Here is a 13,009-nt window from a genome sequence, read left to right on the forward strand (position 1 = left end):
CTCTGTTTGGGTCCCAAGCAGGTGTGCATATGGAACCTTTAATAAAAGAAAATTTCAACTATCCAATTTCCTTCAGCAGTACTCCGTAGCTTCAATCAAAGACATGAATATGGGAGCACCCCCGGGGCCACCTGGAGGTGTTACGTAAGTACCTAGTAAGTCCACGGGTCCAGGGCTGGGGTCTGTGCTGCTGCAGAGTGGAGAAGGATATCTGATTCAACTAATATTGCAATATTATATCCGGGAGAACGGGGAGGGAGCCCTGGAGATGTACTGTAACTTCCTGCTCATTGGCGGGATAGCGGCACTGTGACTACACCGCTGCTTGGACTCTCGCAAACCCTCCTTCACATTCGGTGTACAGGCATTTTGGGAAATCGAGGTGGAAGTTTGTGATGTTGCATGTGGGGACCGCGGGAGGTCTACCTAGGTAGCATTACCCTATTCGGTAAGAAGTCTGTCAATGTGGATGCGCCAAGAGTAGACTAATTCTTGCTAGCATAGTGTATTGCATATACCATTTAGTACAAAGGCCCGTAATTATCAATTACTATAAAATACAGTGCTGGGTTGCTATACAATGATGAACATACCAGTCTGAAAAGATAGGACCTACGGAGTACATGACAGTCTTATTCTTACCAGGGTATATGCATTCAGACAAGCCAATGCGTACCAAGAGTTACTTTAGCCGACATATTTACCCTAGGTCTAAACTTTGAACGTTTGGCGAAACACGAGCGATGAACGCGAAGCGAGCCTACATGCACGGGCACTTTATATAAGCTGAGGCCAGCCCCAGCCAAGCAGGTCCTGTGGACGCGTCGAAGTCTTTACCGGGGTCCTCAATGTCACGGGGACAACTAGATTATTGCAACGTCAAATCATGTTTTCTACAGACACAGTAATATAGGCAGAGCACTGGGGTCATTAGGCTCAGAGTAATAATAGAGGACCTGGATGCTAACGAATATGAGCGGAGCCGATCCCTCAGGTGAAGTCACACTACAGATGTAAAAGAGATTTTATCAAAACTGGCCCGACTTATGGCCTCAAGGCACAGCTGTGGATTAAGATTGGCTGGGATGAATGACAGCTTAGGTATATAATGGTTTGAAAACAGTCCATGTTAGGGGCCACGCCCACAGTACTAATGACTTGCTTAATCAGAGATGTTGAGAAATAATTGGTCTAATCATACTAAATATCACATGTGCGCTGTGTAGAGTAAATAAACCCAACCCTGGAATCAATCATCTCTGACCCAACACACCTACGTGGCAGCCTCATTGTTCTTGGTATCGTAGCCTAGCACAGCTCCGCCATTTTCCACCTCCTTAATTTCAGCCGCCAGCGTCTTCTGGATCCGTGAGAGCTCGACGAGTCTGTTATTAAACTCGGTTCGTCGACCTTCATCGTCCTGGTTTGGACCGCTTGAGGAAAAGAGACAATGTGTCAATCCTTGTGCAAGTCGGAGCTCGCCCCTTTTTTGTTGGAGAGGTGTTTTGATCGTCTTCCCCATGAATTCAGCCACCACCCTCGCTGAGCATTTTTCCGTCATCTCGGAAATGTAGAGTTTTCCCAGGTCTGGGGGTGCTGGTATTAGCCATGTTTCAACCGAATAAACGGAATACGAAGAGGGTAAAAAACAGAAAAGAAAAGGCCTTGGAACATACCGCGACAATAATCACTTTCTCCAGCTTTGTCACTTCTGACACATCCTTTCCAACAAACACCCATTGGGGTATACACCGTGCTGGAGAATATATTGGCCTTTCTATATTCATATAGCTCATTTTCAGGAAAATGAGCACGCGCTACAATCCTAGGTTAGACAGGTTCTTTCATAGGTTTGTATATTAGGACCGTACGCTCCGCAGTATTCAAGTAACTGCCGCAGTAAAGTTGACCGCTGTTCAGAGCAAGTGTAAGGAAACCCTGGGCAAGGAACGTGAACGATGTAAAAAGGGACGAGAGCTTCATGGTGATTCGGGCGTGGAAAGTGTGTGCAAATATGCCAAACAGTAAGTAGAAGAGGAAGATGAGGCAAGACTTTGGTCTATCTTGGATGGAAAGGGCAGGCCTTTTATGTTGTGGTTTGGGAGTGTCTATTCTATGTTTTGGAAAACAATTTTCAATGATTGACATCTTATATCATGATCTGCAAAAACTACTGAGCACTACCACCCTCCGTCGTCCGTAGTATGCTTGGAGCTGAGAGTGGAGGTTACGAGTCCCATCGCCAACAAATTCGAGGGCTGAAATAAACTTTCGTCGGAAAGACCATTGTAGATCACTCTTCAGCTCCATATATTGTAAATTTTGAAACCACTTCGTGCATATGTTTTACTCTATAGCGAACTCGTATTTGTGGAAGCGAAGACCGAATAAGGGAAGTATGATTAATCAATTGTTGCTACCAACCTAGATAGGAAAAGGCCGAATTGTGACCTGATGTATAGCATATTATATCCATCTAATAATTCTGCAAACACCACTTAGCCATATCATGTATCACTGCTAACTCCGGGAGACCCTATACTATGTAGTATAAAGCGAAGAAAGTAGTGCAAAAGATCAGCGAGATCTTTTGGTATAGGAAATGATCTTCTTGTGCTCCCCTTGTACAGACCCTGTCACTAAGTATTTACCCACACCCTGTTTTCCCACCAAAACTGACCAACTTTGAACCCTATTCTCTCAATAAATTTATACTGTAACATATTTTTATTCTTTTTATTTTTATTTATCATTTTAAACCTAAGGTAATATATTACAGACTATATCAGTAAGTATTTCTAATAGAGAGTAGTTAATTTTCAAAGTCTAACAAAAGATTCTAATCGCGAGTTCAGTATAGGAGCCACTACATATAGAGATTCATCTTAACATTTACATTTCAATTAGTTACCACTCAATAGCCATATATATTGGACCATTCGGAAAGAGATATTTTATTAATCTAATAATAAATTTTGATTAAAAATTATCTAAAAATTATCACAATATAAATTCATTGAGAGAATAGGGTCGAAAGTTGGTCAGTTTGGTGGGAAAACAGGGTGTGGGTAAATACTTAATGAACCCTATGGTATGTTGTCTAAGTCCTAAATTACATATTTCAAGGATAGTACTCGCAGTATTGTGTTATTTTCAAGACAGAGCGATGTAATTACTGTATATTACAGAAATTTTCATACACGCAACTTCGAAAGTTTGCTTCCCCTCTGCTTCCTACTTACATACGAGGCTGGTATTTCGGGTGAGGAAGAACAGGCGATACCGGAGTCGTCGAAGAAACTGGCACCGCCTATCCCCGCATTCAGTCATGAACTCGTCCGCCAAGCGCCCTGGTCGTCGCGGAGGCACCAAGTCCAAAACCAGGTACGACACATGCAAGTCAGTTTGCCTCCCCGGAACTGGATCAGTCGCTATATTTGATATCCGACTTGCAGAATCCGCTGTGTAAAGCGTGGCAAGGAGAAACCACACTGCCTGGGATGCGGTTATAGCACCCGTCCTATAAAGGCTATTGGGCGGCCCCAGTTTGACCTCACCCCTACCCATGTCAGGAATCGCGAGAGCGTCGTGCTTTTGAGCATTATTTCCACAGAGCTAGGCCTTTCACGAGTCCCGGACCAGGCCTTCTAGGGAGGCTCGGTCCTCCAAATCTGCCAGGCAGAGCCACTTGTTTGGGATGCGATCATCCCGCTCAGCGCGCTCTACGAAAGACCTCCCATTCACGAGACATCGACCTGGTTGCTAATAAATGATGCAGCGGCAGTGCGAGATCAGTACCAGCGCGAAGCGGAGATCTGGTACGCGCGCTCACTGACTCTCCTGCGGCAACATATTAACTAGGGCACGGCAGATCTGATGATTGTTTGGGAACATGGGTGCTCATCGTCGGCGGACTATCAGAAGAAAACTGGGAGCTTCATTTGGGTGTTCCAGATGAGCGTTTCACTTCAGCTGAAGGGGCAAGGAACGTTCTGTGTAGCGTTGTAGCCGAAATGAAGGCTCTCAACATTGACTCCGAAGCTTATATGCACCGAACAGCAGATGGTCGGCTACATAGGTATCAGAGCTGGTGGCCAGACAACAGCACCTGAAAACTCGACTAGCTCAATGGTATCGGCTCTTCACATACTTGAAGGCTATGCATGGCCAGAACGTCGACGTTGCAGCCGCTCTTCTCTTAAGGACCTACACGAGTGTCTTAAATAAGCCATGTTGCATTTCGATCAAGGTGTATACGACACCTATGAATCTGTATTTGCCCAGATCATCGACCTGGCCCCCACCGCCCTTGCATGAGCACGCAACTCGGAAGGAAAGCAACCGCCGTTTATGTTTGAGCTGGGCATATTCCTCCCACTTTTCATCACAGGGCTCAAATATCCCTTCCCTGAGCCGCGTCGCCAGGGTTTATGTGCACTCCGGCGGCTTATATGGTGGCCATTCTCATTGGGCTAGAAGAGAACCCTGACACCTGACAGACAACCTGCCCGGAAAAGTCTCTGAAGTATATGGACTGCTGGCCAAACTGGGGCTATCCCACCAGCTCAGTATCACATATGTAATTCCAGTGTTTCGTCTGCTGTAGGTGAGGGTATGGTGCGGGATTGGTTAATTTATACACTCCACCACTTTCATGAAAGGGGGAGGATACAGCTTATAGAAAAAGACGGTGCTATTCCCTACATCAGATCATTAGCATAACAATACTTTACAGTAATACCATCTTAACTTGTGAGCTAATCTCCTTTATAAGATCTATTTGCTAATGTTACACCTGACATGTGCATGCGGACGCTATTTTGGTCTATAATTCATTAATTGCTGTTACCCGGGCACAAACGTCAACATTCCATCGCGAGAGAAGCCGGCGCCGAGGTGAGTTGAGGGTGGAAACAGGCTTTGCATTATTAGGTGCTGCTTAATATGTGCGACCCATCCTAGTCTTTCCTCCTCCACACGAACCAACCTAAGGTAATGCAAGCCTTCAGAGCCGTGGCAAGCCACAAACCACTTGCAAGCCCGGTCTCCTTCGCCATCCCACCGGCAGTCACGGCCCCCAGAAAGTGTGAAAGCAAGGCACCTAGTCTTCGGTTTCGTTTCGGGTTCGAGCTCCAGGGACGCCGGTATAGCTCGGTGTCAACAAACAGGTCGCAGACCATGACTGTTAGAACAACTGTGGGGATCTCTGAGAAGGCCAGGAATCGCGAGGCGACAATTTGACCGGCGGCTTGAAATGCGATCAACGAGATTGCGAGAACCTGAAACCAGTCAATTGGAATTTGACGGTCCAGAGTGGGACTAACAATCCGTTTCTGAACAAGAATGGCGGCTCCGAGGAGGAGAGCTGTCTGAATGGCAAAAGACACTATCAAGGTAAATCGTCGGAGAGTACCCAGGTATCGCGAGCCGTAGACGAAAAAGACGTTGCCGACTATGAACACTAAAACAGCAATGAGGGCCTTAAGCCATAGCATGGGCTGGCTATCGGGCTTCCCGGACACTCCTAAAGCGATAAAAATAGTGTTTCCTGTTGACGTGCAGTCGACCATGGTTAGAGCTCGGTCTTTATGGGATGCATGCTTTGGTCCTTACCCGTGTGCATATTCGAGAAATTTCCCCACGCATTGTACGACAGCGCGTCAATTAGGCCGCTCACATATCCGCAGCCTATGAGAGGCAGGTCGCTCCATGCGGTGTCAATTTCGGAATGGAAGTAGTCGTCGATGGCATATCTCAAGGGTAAATCTCGGTCAAAGAGGTTGCCTTTCGTGCTGGAGAATTTGGAGCTTTTGGCAAAGGGAATAGTGTCAGGAGTCTGCCTTTCGACATCGTCAAAATTGGAAGAGGAAGACCCCCTAGACAAGGCAAGATCAGTCAATTCCATCGCTGGTGTTTTGATGGGGAGAGAGCCTTGAAACATCGGCATCGTGATGGCAAACAGATCAAATGTAGGACAAACTAAAAGTCAGAAAAGAAAGGGGCACGCAGGGAAGACATTAAGTATATAAAGTTCGGATAAAAGAACATATTGAGCCTTACGAGTCCCTCAACTGCAGGATTGCATCACCTGCTCCCAGAGATTTGCATCCAGTGCTGGCCTACCCTGCCACATTGTCGGAAGGGGTGACCAGACCAAGGAGAAAGAGGGTCATTAATACATTCCTTACCCGCAGAGATCAACATGGCCGTAGATAGTGCCATTTTATGCAGGCCATAGGGACAGGAATGATCAATGCCAAGAGCTTTGACACGCGGTCACTATGTCACAATAATGCTGCGAGCCTGGGCTATGGTGTGCAGGGTTGACTGCACATGAAAAATCTCTACAGTTGCAGGTCAGCAAGTTGCCAGGCACTTTGCATTAGCTCTTCATCTTGTCCCAACGGAAAGTGGTCTTTCAGGGGGACATACTCCGTACAGTGACTACGCATAAACCTTAAACTTATGCAGAGTCACTGTACTTGCATTGAATTCCCCTCCGCCAATGTTCAGGCTGGCCAATAGTGCCTGGATTCCCGAAGAAGCGATTTGAGGTCCTGGTCCTCTTCCAATCACCCTGGATTGGCAAAGGATGACGCAGCTCAGACCCCACCAGCGATTGACGCCGACGTTGACCCTCGAATGATCTTGGCATCGTCATCCTAGAGCCAAGAGCACGCCATTGCCGGTTAGTTATGGCTACTTGCAGATAGCGCATAACGGTCCCTGATAACGCGATAAAACAGGGAAAGGGGGACCGCGCGTCCGGGACGATCACCCGGCGTATTTCTAATCTGTGACAGTTTCAGAACATTGGTGCATGAAACCGAAACTGAACCGAAGACGCCGGATCTATCGCAGGTCAAATCGATAGTTGCATGTAAGGAAAATATCGGCCTATGATCGGCTCGTGATCGGCCCGTGATCGCCCTCATCGCCAGGGGATCGGTGTTCAGAAACTGCGAGTCCCACCCCCGTGGCCTGTTGCGATCTGCGATTCGCTCTGGTGTTTATTTATCAAAGACCAAAAAACAAGGCGACGTCGTGTCCACAACTCGAGCTTTTGAGTTCTGTGGGGCATTGAAGAAGGTGTGGATCTGATTCCAGACTACCGGGACGGGTTCAGGGACCCTGGAATTTCTAGCCATGCAATAGTCAGGGGCAGTCAAACTCATTGCAGCCTTTCCTGTAATGACGATTGTTGTGCTCGAGAATAGAAAGTGATATGGTGATAGGAGTCTCCTGTACCGATTCCAGGCGAGGGCGGAGACATTGTCCAGGTCAGGATCGTCAGGTACTTGCCCCATCGGGCACTAGGCATCAACTTCGCCTCCATAATTCGTACTTGGCAAAGATAACTGCGTCGTGTCACTGTGGGCTGGGCCAGATAGGTAATGATGCTAACACTGCGTTGCGATGCGACCAGTCTGTTTCGTGATCGAACCACACTGCCGGCGACTCACAGGTCCGTTGACATTACAAACTTTGCGTCTGCCTCCGTCTCCTCGGTTCAAGACAAGTATTCGGAGTTTGCTTCTTTGGCTTGGTTTACTAGTATCACTTTATTTCGAATTATACGAAGGTTCGCTTTCGAAAAAGTTGCGTAATGTATCTTCCGATATTTGAATATTTATATGCCAACATTCAGGACACAGCTTCTTCGATATCATATGGACCCAGCGATGAAGGACTTCCAAGGTCGGAATTATTTAGTTTCAACCAAATATTGAAATTCGACCCGGCCACATATTCAAGTGACTCGGGAGTCAAAGTCGAGCTTTCATCCAATGGGCTGTCGATATCCCATATATTCTCCCCAGTCTGATGACAGATAAATGACGAGTATTCCATATTTTCTTCCTTTTTTGCGTCATCATCTAATTGATTTTCGGAGGCGCAATGGATATCAGCTGACGGATGGACGACAGGGACGGAATGCCCAGCGTGTGCTGAAAGAGAATTGTGCATGATGATGACTTCAGTTAGGATGTCCACAACCTGGAGCAGCTTTTCAGAGCATTTGTGATGAAACTGCTCCGCATTGAGTGCATCAATATTGGGTCGATTGGGCCTCGAACTGCCTGTGGTAGAACGTAGCTCGAGTTGTTCTAGAACATTTGGCGGTAGCATCTCCATCCATAGTCCAACTTCATTGTCCACATTGTGTGATGAGCCTTGACCGGAATGTCGTCTTTGCTGTGGACAGGTACGTGGCGAAACTAAGATTCGAGGCGGGCTTTTCCTTTTCCGTGATGATACACCGGCGCTATTTGACTGGACGTCGTCGCGCTTAGGATCTAGTGTTGCGGAATGCTGTGGCACACGTGCCGACAACGTTGTGTCATCTGCACTAGTTTCGCCAGGAACATATGGACTTGAAGCTGCCGCTTTCTTTTTTCTTCGCGGTGGAACAACGCATTCTTTCATATCAAGTCTGCAATTGGTGCATGATGTGCCTTGATTTAGCGCGTCGCAACGAACTTTTCGTTTGTGGCAGGCATAACAAGCCCATTTGGCTCGCCTCGGCCGGAATCTATTTTCGCTATGTCGGAATTGCATTGTTTCGTTCCCACTCGGGGGTTCCAGGATAGGCTGGAAACGGTATTCGGTACCCATGATGTCTCTCAGTCTTTGTTACGGATCGCGAGTGTAACTTTTTGGAACCACCTGGTTGTTATGCATTATTTATCTGCACCACGGGGTTCGGGTTATATGCGGGGGCGCTTGTCCTTCGGCACTCGGTAGCCGAATACCGATATTTGTTTTTGATCCCTTAGAATCGCCGAAACGCCGAGGTCTCTCCATTGGCACGAAATGGACCATAGTTTTCCTCTTCCTGGTATACCTTCAATGTTGTTAATTGTGGCATGTCACTGTTAGGTGGTTATGGAACCAGAAACGATGGGTATGAGCCTAGTGATGCAGCATAAAACAAGGTCAGCTTCGTACATGCTTGTAAAGTGGACACAGACACAGTGGCCGTCTACAGCTTTGATCAAACAAGATTACAGTAGATCTGAAGATAATCAGCAAGTGCGCGCAGTATATCTGCGGAGAACACCCATCCCTCTGTACCTTCCTGCCATGACACACTGCAGCTACGAAGGACGAGATTTTGGCCCACTCGGTCGTTCCATAACAATACATCTTGCATATGGGTATTTGTGCTCGTCAAGCAATGTCAGTCAGGTTCCATATATGTACTAGAAATCGGTAAACATAGGATAATCAAATACCATCTATCGTCAATTTACCCTAAAGTGGGCCCTTCAGTTCCACGGCTCGGAGGCGGGCCTACCCGGAGCCGGCACCTTTTATGTTCCAACCTTGGAAGGTTCCATGGTTTATACACCGCATTACGTAAAGGACCCGACGGTGGTCGGCCAGAGCCTGACGAAACTGACCATCTTTCCAAGACACATCGAGATTGATATACAGCTTACTAACAAATAGAAAGCTCACTCAAAGCTCATTCTACGACTCGATAAAGTCGAAGTCACTATTTATGCGCCTTTTAAGGCTTAATTGTTGCTCCATCTAACATCCTAAACTCGAGCCTTCGAGTGACCGAAAAAGGAACTCCTTATAGAATAACTTACTGCATAGGGATGTCTCCATCCCTATCGGGAAGAGCACTAGCAAGAGCAGTAACAAGGATTCCCTGTACCGACAATTTAGCTGTGGTGCAAGAGATGCTTCCAGGACCAATACTCACGATATCGATTTGTTCAACAAGGCTCATTGGGTCAATAATGCGATCCTTAAGGATATCTTGTCAGTAATGAGCCAAAAAGCTTCAACTGGGGGGTATTCTTTACGCGGCAAAGCGTCTCGATGGCAGATCTCAAAAGGGCGAGTAGTGGGCAACTCCGCTGAAGGTGCCTGGGGTCGCGGCAGAGATAACAAGTCAAAGTTGCGCTGCTCTGTACCATATTATTTTCTTTGTCAGTCTTTGAGGAAAATGGTTCGTTCTCGCACTGGCATATACAATATGAGGCGTTGAAGGACAAGATGAGAAGATGGAAGATATCAAATGCAGTGGGAATATCACCAAGTACACTCTCCGGGTTGTATTGGTAGTATTGCAGCAAGGCAGCACTACACAGCAGGGGAGCACGTATCTTTGTGAAGTGTGGCTTACCTGGTGGTGGTGTTGGCTTTGGTGCTGGTATTGTTGGTTTCGGTGGTGATGCTGTTGTCTATCGTCACGACCAGCTCCTTGGTTAGCTCTACCAGCACGACGAGGGTCACGATTAGGTCCATGGCGTTGTCTGCCAAGGTATGTAGAGTCCATATCAAAATGAGCGAAAAATGAGTCCTGGCGTAAAATCAGCAGAATATGTTGAGGGTGAAGACTTGGAAATTGTAGGCTTATATCTGGGGATGAGAGTTGGTAGAAGGTGAGAATTTAAAACCAGGCAAACTTTTAAAGAGTCTTATGGCCGATTTTAAAAGTTCAACAGCAATTTTGAAGATATGAGCTCCTCTAGCCTCATATGTTCCTTCTCGCCTGGCCTTTTGTTTAACATTGCCTGTATCTATCTCTTTTGCTTTATTGCTGCTAAATGAAAGAAAGGTCGGGATATGTAGGACACAAGGCCTTAGTTGTTGTCGATATTTTAGAGGAATTTACTTCACGTCATTTCCAAGTCTGCGTTGTTATTTATTGGCGCCAGCTCAAGCCCGATGTCCTAAGTCTTCAGTCAAGAACGAATCCTAGTGGCTGTCTGCCATTCGAGTAGCTAAACTCTAGGCGCAGTCATCTAGATGTGTGCATAAATTGCACGTCAAGTCATTCAGACTCGCCGTGTAGCTCTGTACTTAGTAGCTTGCGCAAAAAGAATGTTAAAGGGTATCATGATCATTCCATTCGAACAAGATCTGGGTGCTAAAAAATCCGAATATAACGCCTCAAATATGTAGGACGTCCCCGTTCCGAACGCCATCTTTTTTCGATCAAGTATTCGGTAAATCTCACTGCTGACCATGAGGGTCTAAGCTCGAGACGAGTTTGTAGAAATAAGCTCCTCTCAATTTCCACGCAGGACTCCGGCAATGCGTAATGTCAGGTCCAACATGGAGAGATGCTCATCCGACCCGTCAACCAGCCGCTTGTCCATCTCCGAGAAGATCATGACAATCTTGTTCTTCTGGATATCGGGGATTGTCTCGTTGGACACTACACGTCTGTATAACTAGAAGAGGTCAGCAGGATGTATTGAAAATACAAAGAGAAGAAGGACAAACCTGTCCAACAAGCTGTGTAGCACTCCAGCCATCAGCGACAAGGTCCGTAATCACCCCCGCGACAGCCTCGTAGACCGACCCACCACTCTTGGGCTGCATAGCCTCCACAAGAGAATCCAAAATGTTATCCGGCAGCACACCAGCAATTTCCTCAATGCTGCGCACCGTAATAACGCTAGACTTGCTGCCGACATCCGTCATTTCAGTATCATCATCAGCAGCATCCTTCGCAGCAGGCGGCTTCGTGGCACCGACCAAGCGCGCCGCACTCTGCAGATAGGTGATAGCACGACGCAAATCACCGTCACCACACCGGATAAGCGTATCGATAACCCCATCCTCAAGCTGCAAACCCTCCTGCTCTGCAATATTCCCGATCCGCTCACCAGCGGCGCTATTATCCAGCATCTTAAAGCGGAACTTGCTGCAGCGACTAGCGAGCGGCTCGATGATGCGTGTAACATAGTTGCAAACAAGGCAGAACCGCGTGATCCGACTGTATGTCTCCATCGTGCGGCGCAGAGCGGACTGTGCGTCTTGCGTCATGCTGTCTGCCTCGTCGAGGATGATAATCTTGAATGGTGGGCATGGGTACTGTGCGCGATAGGCAGCGTCCAGACCTGTTGGTTGAGAGAGCTGGGCTCGGGCGAAATTCTTCACTTTGTCGCGGACGATGCCGATACCGCGCTCGTCGGAGGCGTTCAGTTCTAGGATTCGGGAGCGGTAAAGGGCGGGTCCGAAGAGGGATTTGGCGAGGGCGAGGATTGTGGATGTTTTTCCTGTGCCAGGGGGTCCGTAGAAGAGCATGTGAGGGAGCTGGTTGGTGTTAGTTCATTGTTTCAATTGTTCGAGGCTGGGTGGTTTACGTTTGAAGCTTGTAGGGTGCGCTGCAAGACATTGGTCGTGTGGTCTTGTGCAGCAACGTCATCTAGGGACTTGGGGCGACTAATCAAGATCAGCTAAATGCTCTGTGAGCTCAAAATGAAGCATTAACTTACTATTTCTCGACCCACGGCTGGAGTCGACTTGAGTCTTCCTTGTTGTCGCCAGCCTTAGGCTTAGAGCTGCTGGATGCGACGGCAGCGGCACGAGCTTTATTATTAAAAAAAAGAGGCAGCCATTGTTGTTGAATAGCCCAAGGTCAGCAAAAATCAGGGTTATCTCGAGAGCTGGTCGATGTGTTGGAGATCTCTCTCTCGCCCACAATCAAGACGCGTCTCCACGTGACACGCGCAGCACTTAAACAAACTGACCAATGAGAGCATCTTTACTATGTAGTGTATACCTAGGTAGGTATCTAAGTCCACTTCAAGCTGAGATCATGCAGATAGAAAACTTAGACTTATTCAGAACTTCTAAGACAGCGCAAACTTAGGACTTCAATGGAATAAATTACACATGCCTTTTCCGGGCCCTCTAAAATAGCCTTATAATCATCTGCATCTTTAAACCCCTCCGTAGGCTTAAGTACCTATGTACCAGGACAAAAGGTGTGCTCGTTGATAGGATCGGTGTTCCCAAACTGTATAGCAGTATAGTTTAGAGTCAGGTACTGGGAAATATATTCGAAATAAGGGAACGTTATCATACTTGCTCTACAGGATAACCCGTGACCTTGCTTATGACTTTTTTCACTCGTGCCTCGACTTGTTCACGAGTAGGACCATATTGCAAGATATGCTCAAGGAGTAGAGGTTAAGGAAAGAGATATACAACATAGGAGGAAGAGAAGAGGGGTTTGCGGATATGGGACCAAATATAT

The 13,009-nt window shown here is 47.1% G+C and overlaps 8 protein-coding genes across 8 annotated transcripts; 3 read left to right on the top strand and 5 right to left on the bottom strand.

Moving 5' to 3' along the window:
* Window positions 1-1,273: 1,273 nt before the first annotated feature.
* N7489_002744 (uncharacterized protein) lies at window positions 1,274-1,983 on the bottom strand (the record flags this gene model as incomplete). The annotated part of the gene is made up of 2 exons (XM_056708499.1): window positions 1,274-1,587; window positions 1,872-1,983. The coding sequence occupies 2 exons, from the start codon at window positions 1,981-1,983 to the stop codon at window positions 1,274-1,276; spliced, it is 426 nt and encodes a 141-aa protein (XP_056572801.1).
* A 1,345-nt stretch (window positions 1,984-3,328) lies between these two features.
* N7489_002745 (uncharacterized protein) lies at window positions 3,329-3,651 on the top strand (the record flags this gene model as incomplete). Its single annotated transcript, XM_056708500.1, has 2 exons — window positions 3,329-3,384; window positions 3,456-3,651. The coding sequence occupies 2 exons, from the start codon at window positions 3,329-3,331 to the stop codon at window positions 3,649-3,651; spliced, it is 252 nt and encodes an 83-aa protein (XP_056572802.1).
* Window positions 3,652-3,772: 121 nt separating this feature from the next.
* On the top strand, window positions 3,773-4,489 carry N7489_002746 (uncharacterized protein; the record flags this gene model as incomplete). The annotated part of the gene is made up of 3 exons (XM_056708501.1): window positions 3,773-3,818; window positions 3,862-4,078; window positions 4,099-4,489. 3 exons carry the CDS (start codon window positions 3,773-3,775, stop codon window positions 4,487-4,489), a joined length of 654 nt encoding a protein of 217 aa, XP_056572803.1.
* Window positions 4,490-4,529: 40 nt separating this feature from the next.
* N7489_002747 (uncharacterized protein) lies at window positions 4,530-4,722 on the top strand (the record flags this gene model as incomplete). Its single annotated transcript, XM_056708502.1, is given in 2 exon segments — window positions 4,530-4,579; window positions 4,590-4,722. 2 exon segments carry the CDS (start codon window positions 4,530-4,532, stop codon window positions 4,720-4,722), a joined length of 183 nt encoding a protein of 60 aa, XP_056572804.1.
* A 236-nt stretch (window positions 4,723-4,958) lies between these two features.
* N7489_002748 (YoaK family protein) lies at window positions 4,959-5,947 on the bottom strand (the record flags this gene model as incomplete). The annotated part of the gene is made up of 2 exons (XM_056708503.1): window positions 4,959-5,548; window positions 5,614-5,947. The coding sequence occupies 2 exons, from the start codon at window positions 5,945-5,947 to the stop codon at window positions 4,959-4,961; spliced, it is 924 nt and encodes a 307-aa protein (XP_056572805.1).
* A 1,697-nt stretch (window positions 5,948-7,644) lies between these two features.
* On the bottom strand, window positions 7,645-8,616 carry N7489_002749 (Zn(II)2Cys6 transcription factor domain-containing protein; the record flags this gene model as incomplete). The annotated part of the gene is made up of 1 exon (XM_056708504.1): window positions 7,645-8,616. The coding sequence occupies one exon, from the start codon at window positions 8,614-8,616 to the stop codon at window positions 7,645-7,647; it is 972 nt and encodes a 323-aa protein (XP_056572806.1).
* Window positions 8,617-9,595: 979 nt separating this feature from the next.
* N7489_002750 (uncharacterized protein) lies at window positions 9,596-10,263 on the bottom strand (the record flags this gene model as incomplete). Its single annotated transcript, XM_056708505.1, has 4 exons — window positions 9,596-9,661; window positions 9,716-9,760; window positions 9,819-10,098; window positions 10,142-10,263. 4 exons carry the CDS (start codon window positions 10,261-10,263, stop codon window positions 9,596-9,598), a joined length of 513 nt encoding a protein of 170 aa, XP_056572807.1.
* Window positions 10,264-11,030: 767 nt separating this feature from the next.
* N7489_002751 (replication factor C subunit 2) lies at window positions 11,031-12,512 on the bottom strand (the record flags this gene model as incomplete). Its single annotated transcript, XM_056708506.1, has 5 exons — window positions 11,031-11,195; window positions 11,248-12,063; window positions 12,114-12,192; window positions 12,246-12,339; window positions 12,497-12,512. The coding sequence occupies 5 exons, from the start codon at window positions 12,510-12,512 to the stop codon at window positions 11,031-11,033; spliced, it is 1,170 nt and encodes a 389-aa protein (XP_056572808.1).
* Between the last annotated feature and the right edge of the window lie 497 nt (window positions 12,513-13,009).

Source organism: Penicillium chrysogenum (assembly GCF_028827035.1).
Source record: "Penicillium chrysogenum strain IBT 35668 chromosome Unknown utg000001l_segment0_segment0, whole genome shotgun sequence".
NCBI classification, from domain to species: domain Eukaryota; kingdom Fungi; phylum Ascomycota; class Eurotiomycetes; order Eurotiales; family Aspergillaceae; genus Penicillium; species Penicillium chrysogenum.